Genomic DNA, 6,040 nt, shown 5'->3' with positions numbered 1-6,040 from the left:
TTCTAGTTTCTGTTTTTGTATGGTTTCAATTTTCTATTTATTTTGTCATTTTGTTCTTGTATTGTTTTCCTGAACTCTTCTAGCATTTTGTCTAATTTTTTCTTGTTTTTTTCCTGTGTTTTCCTTAGTCTTATCTGTGCTTTCCTTGATTTCTTTGAGGACCCTATATTTGTCCTTTGAATTCCTTATCAGGTAGCTCTATTACCTTTTCTTCCTCAGGGAGGTTTTCTAGTTCTTTATTTTGGTCACTTCCTGGGGCCATCTTACCCTGATTCTTTAGGTGGTTTGCTATTGTCTCTTGTCTCCAGGACATTAAAAGTTTATTGTATTTATTTTTTAATTTTATAATTGCTTTCTGGGTCCTGTTTTTGTTTTGTTTTGATAAATTCTGGCAGGCATGGCTGGCATGGTGCTCTGGTCACTGGACTGCCTGTGTTGGAATGCTCCCTACCTGTCTCCAGGTGAGTGGGGCAGCAGGTAGGTGTGGGAGCTCAGGTCTCTGTTAACTGGTCTTGCAGGGTGGCTGAGGATGGGTTGGTCAGGTTCTGGTCTCTGTCCGTCTTCAGTTCGATGATAACAGGAGTAGGGAGTGGTGCTCTCTGTGCAGGTAAAGTTGCCAGTGTGGTGGGTTTGATGGGCAAGTGGGAGTGTGGTCATCACCTCTTGCTGATTTGGAGGGAGATGTGGGTGGTACAGAGAGAGTGGCGGGTGGATGCGTGCGCAGTCACGCTACCTCCATTTTTTCCTTGGTAGGGGAAGTAAGGAAGGAATTGCAGGCAGATGCACGTGTATTTGTGCCACTTCTACCTGTTGGTGGGTGGGGAGAGGAGGAAGGTGCAGTAGGCAGATGTGTGCACACTCGTGCCACTTCAGCCTCATGTTGGGCAGAGGGGAGGGGGAAAGGGCCTGAGGGGGGAATTGCACACAGTTGCACCACTTCCACCTTGTACCAAGCAGGGAGAGGGAGGAAGGTGTGGCGGATGGATGCATGCGCAGTGGCACCGCCTCCTCTTCACGCCAGGGGGTGGGGCAGGGAGGAAGGGGCAGCAGGGGGGTGCATGCATAGTTGTGTCTCCTCCTCCCCTTTCCGGGACAGGGGAAGGAGGAGGGAGCGATGAGTGGGCTCTCTCATTGACTCGCTGCCCCTGCCCCTTACTGGGTCATTGGAGAGGGTGTAGGTTGCAGGCAGGCTTGCACACAGGGGCACGCCTAGCCTGTTTGTCAGGTGTGCAAGAGGGGGAAGTGGAGGGGGTTGGGCGGGATAGGGGGGAAGAGGAGAGGTTGTACTATAGTCCCCTGGTCAGGTGAGGCACTTGGGGTATGGGACCCTGTGCCGTCTCCGATCAGAAGGATGGGGTGAGGAGGATTGCATCCCTCTGGCTAGAATACATGGGTGCTTGAGCATCTCATGTCTGCTGCAGCCTGCAAGCCAGTCCTGTCCCTGCTTGAGTGTGAGGTGGTGGGGCTGCCTGGGGACCAGTTGGGTGGGAGACCTCCCATCGACACTCTGCAAGTCCACTGCCTCATACGTGCCACTCACCCCAGAGCTCAGGGGCTGCCGCTCCTGAGTATCTCCGGTTCTGGATCCTGGCTCCCTCCCTGCTTCTCCTTCTCTCCGTGTGTGTCTGTAGTGTTTCTCTGTCCCTTTTGGGAAAGTTGTCAAGTTGCCTTCCTGTTTTCTTCACCCAGGGTTGCTGCTGACTTTGTCCTAGGATGGCTGTGTCAGGCAGGGACAACTGGCTGAGCTCCTCCGTTCCGTGTTACTCCTCGTTTGCTGTGTTCACTTGCGTTTTCCTGTCAGTGTTTGATTCAGTTCTTAGACCTTCTTTTTTGATGCTCAGGGTTCCTGGATTGTTATCTGCTCCTGTTTCACTTGTTTTTTTGTGTCTTTGGTGCAGGGGGACATTATGGTGCGTGTGACTAAGCTACCATCTTGGTTCTGCCCTAGATAGCTTTTTTTTTAACCCACTGAATTGACAAAAATTTAGGAGGGATACTATCCAGTGCTGATGAGAAGACAGGAAAACAGCTGCTCTCATTCGCTGCTGGGAACCTAGCAGTATTTATCAGAATTAAAAATCACATATCCTTTTATTCAGCCAAACTACCTTTGGGAGTCTAGCCCACAGAGCTAGAAGTACCAGTAACAGGCTTTTTGTTTTTGTTTTAGTTTTAGGGATCTTCATACACCCCAAAGTAGAGAGAATCATAAAATAAGTCCCATGTGCCCATCACCCAGCCTCAGCAATGAATAGCATTTGGCCGATCTTGGTTTATCCCTCTCGTCAGCTCAGGGTTTTTTCCTGTAGTTCTTTAAAGCTAGTTCCAGACGTTTTATCATTTCTTCTCTACATACTTCAGTATATATCTATAACAGACGAAGGCTTTAAAAAACAAAAGAAACATAGCCACAGTTCCAAACACAGTTAATACTAATTCCTTAATATTATCCAGTCCATATTTAATTTTCTCATTATTGTCTTTTTACAGTTGGTTTACTTGAGTTGGTCCAAACAAGCACCAAACTGCATTTGGTTAATATAGTTAAGTCCTTTTTATTATGTTTTTAATACAGCACTGCCTGTAGCAGTAAACAAAACACAGTAAGTACAACAATGGGAGGGACATCCATAGAGAAGGGAATGCTTTGGCTTCTGGATGGGATTAAAGGGAAGCCAGACAGGTAGAGAATTGTTAATTTTTTCTTTAAGCACCTTTATAGTGTTTCACTTGGTACAAAGTACATGGGCTTTTTTCATTCTTAAATAAAAAATCTTAATAAAGATAAAAAAGGGATAATAAAATTATTGACATTGCCTTCGTTTCTTATAATGTTTTTAATTGGGCAGCTTTAAGTGCCTCTGAGGGTTAGATTAGGGAGAATCCACCTGTTTTTTTACAGAGGTCTACTAGGAGTGGCGTATCAACAGGGCAAGTGTGGGAGGCTAGTGAGATACATCAACAGTATATTGCTTAATTTTGGTTTGGGATAATTTTTATACCACATATGATTATGGTTGGACAATCCTGATGGATAAAAACTTCTGCAAATCTGTTGATGAAGTGCTGTTGCAGTGATGTAGGATTAATGCATTGCTGTCAGTGTGTAACACGGTCTGTTTTCTTTCCTCTCCTCCCACCAGGCTTCAACCATGTTAAGAGCTTCCTTGGTACCTGTGTAAGTAATTGCTCTTATTGTTGTTGTTAGGTGCCAAGCAGTCGACTTTTACATAGCGACCTTATGTGACAGAATGGAACTGCCCCATAGGAAATTAACATTGATAACTAGACCAGACATTCTGTTTTCATAGTACTCCAGACTCCTTTTGTTCAACAAATAAGGACTCTGGGGTGGTCCCTTTCATTTCTACCAGAACTAAGGCAAGTGTTGAGTCAGTCCACACTGTGTGCATCTCTGAACAGAGATCTCTGTTAATTGAAACCAGGCTTCCCCTGGGGTCTTTGACTTGTAGTCCTTCTGTGGAGGGTCTGCAAGTTGTCCTACAGCCCGCCTCATCTCAAAGGGATGTTCCTATGCTGCTTCCTGACCATGCCTTTGTCTTCCTCTTTGGAGGGTCGAAGTGTCCACCCACTGTTCATGGTTGTTTTCTGACCCCTGGTCTGCACTTCACATTCCCCTAGTCTAGAACCTCAGGCTTGAGAGGGACGGGATTCAGGGTTTTAGGTAGAACTCTTGGGGCCTGTGGATGCCCATAGACTTTGGGCTTGGCTCAGGGCTCTAAATAGAACTTTGGTGGAAAGTTATGATGCCTCTGAGGTGACTTCTTCCCCATCGCACAGTGTCCTGGCCTAATATGGACTTGACGTGAGTCCAGCAGGTTCTAACTAAACCTGGTTAGAAGGCCTCCTTATTTTAGAAAAAATGTTATGGCAAACTCCAGTACCTACAACAGAAAAGGCAGAGCTGAGCTGGTTGACACTGGAGTGGGGGCCTAGATCCCAGCTCTGTGTGCAGCCCTGGAGTTAATGCCAGGATCACAGAAAAAACAGCTGGGCCCTTGTCGCATCCTCTCAGGCAGCTCTAAACTGATGTCATGATACTCAGGAGGGCTAATCAATATGCCCTTTTCTTTCTCTTTGAACTTGCTTCGCTCAGTAGGAAATTGAAGGATGTCCCATTACTGCCTTCCCTGGATTATGAGAAACTGAAGAAGGATTTAGTTTTTGGAAGTGACCGCTTGAAAGCTTTCTTGTTACAGGCTCTGCGCTGGGTAGGTACCTTTACCCTTGAAGTTAAAAAAAAAAAAATGATACTGTGGTGGTTTTCTTGGCTGGCTACCTTGCTTGTATCTTTTAACCCAACTACTAAAAACCTTCCTTCCTGCTGCCTATTGATACCGAGAACTGAGGTTAAAAAAGAACATGTGAAGCAGCTTCTGTAGATAGACTTGGCCTCGTTTTTAAAATCTCTGTATTAACAGCACGGTTGCCGTCGGCCTTCACTCAATAATTTGACATATACATTCTCAAGGCCCCAAGAGACAGCTTCTGTCATTGGAGGTGTTTTCTGGTCATCCGGCCGCACTTGGAACTTAGCAGTGGTCACGTGTTAGAACATGTCGTTAAGCCCAGGCCACAATCATGAGCTTTGACCTCTGCAGAGACCTCTGTGGTCACATATTACCATACAGCCACGCCAGCACACAGCAAAGGCAAAAACTAAAAAGTCTTTAAAGGCAATAAGGCCTCGTCTAGATGGTTATTTTTCTCTTTAGCTCTTCAAATTGATCACCGTTTAAGCCACTCATTCTCAAGCTGTGGGCAAGGACCCGAGAGAGTTTTTTTTAATGTGAGTTTTTTTCTACCCATATTTACAATATTAAAATTAAAACTGAGAAAAATGAAAATATATATTCATTCATTTAAAATTAACAATAAAAACCCATTACATGTTAACATAAATAATATTTCTTATGACGAAAGTTTTATTTTCCAAAAAAATTAGTAGAGGAGTGGCATCCTTTTACATTTGTGTAGATTTCTTTAATACCTGGCTTAATAGAGTACAGCTGGTTTCTCACATCTGCTTCTGTCTTCAATTTGTTGCAGTATCCCGCTGCATAGAGCCTCTGAGAGACTGAGCAAGAAAAAGACAAATCACATCTTTGTATTGCTATGAAAATAATTTTGACCTTGTGGACACCCCAAAAGGGTTTTGGGGACCCCCCAGCGTTTCCTGGACTATACTTTGAGAACTGCTGGCCTGAGCCAACACTTGCTTGGCTTTTTGGCTCAACCAAAAAACCAAACCCGTTGCCGTCGAGTCAGTTTTGACTCATAGCAACCCTACAGGCCAGAGTAGAACTGCCCCATAGGGTTTCCAAGGAGGAGCTGATGGATTTGAACTGGTTAGCAGCCAAGCTCTTAACCACTGTGCCACCAGTGCCCTTAACTCAATGGCCCATCCTAACTCACCCTGTCTGAGCGTGGAACCCCTTCATGTCGAACCCCTTCACGGGTCCCTGGATTTCAGGATATTTTGGCATCAGAATGCCTTTGAGCAATTCCCTCATCTCTGCATGGAAAAGGTCTCCTCCCTTCCAATTGTTTGGTAGTACCTCCAGGAATGTGGTCTGGGGAAGTATTCTGAGGAGCCATCCAGGAGCAGCAGGAAGAGTCCTACAATGAGTGATGTCTGTGGGGTTTTGTTTGAGGAGTGGTCAGTTGACTTTTGTGGGTGAGGCAACCTGAGTGATCTGTAGCTCATCCCTGCCCTGGGTGTTTGCCTTTCTGCTCAAGTTATCACACTTACCCTTAGATGCTTCGTCGTTTGCCCACCTAGCACTTCCTATCAGTCCATGCCACTCCTGAGCCTCTGGGTGAGACAGGGTATCCCTTTGCTGAGCGAATGACATTTTCACAGAATAACCTAGAAAAATAAACAGCTTTCTTAGGGTCTTATGTGTGTCCCCCTCCAGTGCCCTGTCCCGCCCCCTGCCCCCCCATGCCTCCACACCAGCCCAGCGCCCCGGCCCTGGCCTCAGTGTACTCAACAGAAAGGCAGCAGCCTTTTACAACT

The 6,040-nt window shown here is 45.8% G+C and overlaps 1 protein-coding gene across 1 annotated transcript in view; it reads left to right on the top strand.

Annotated features, from left to right (window-relative positions):
• ARMC9 (armadillo repeat containing 9) overlaps nucleotides 1–6,040 on the top strand; it is a 152,406-nt gene that overhangs the window by 34,085 nt on the left and 112,281 nt on the right. The window contains exons 5-7 of the mRNA XM_023724514.1: nucleotides 3,144–3,178; nucleotides 4,121–4,399; nucleotides 5,780–5,850. Coding sequence (XP_023580282.1) covers nucleotides 3,144–3,178; nucleotides 4,121–4,399; nucleotides 5,780–5,850 — 385 coding nt within the window. The remainder of the gene's footprint in view (nucleotides 1–3,143; nucleotides 3,179–4,120; nucleotides 4,400–5,779; nucleotides 5,851–6,040) is intronic.

This window comes from Trichechus manatus, unplaced genomic scaffold, assembly GCF_000243295.1.
Source record: "Trichechus manatus latirostris isolate Lorelei unplaced genomic scaffold, TriManLat1.0 scaffold00249, whole genome shotgun sequence".
Taxonomy (NCBI): domain Eukaryota; kingdom Metazoa; phylum Chordata; class Mammalia; order Sirenia; family Trichechidae; genus Trichechus; species Trichechus manatus.
This window is presented reverse-complemented; position numbering and strand designations above follow the sequence as displayed.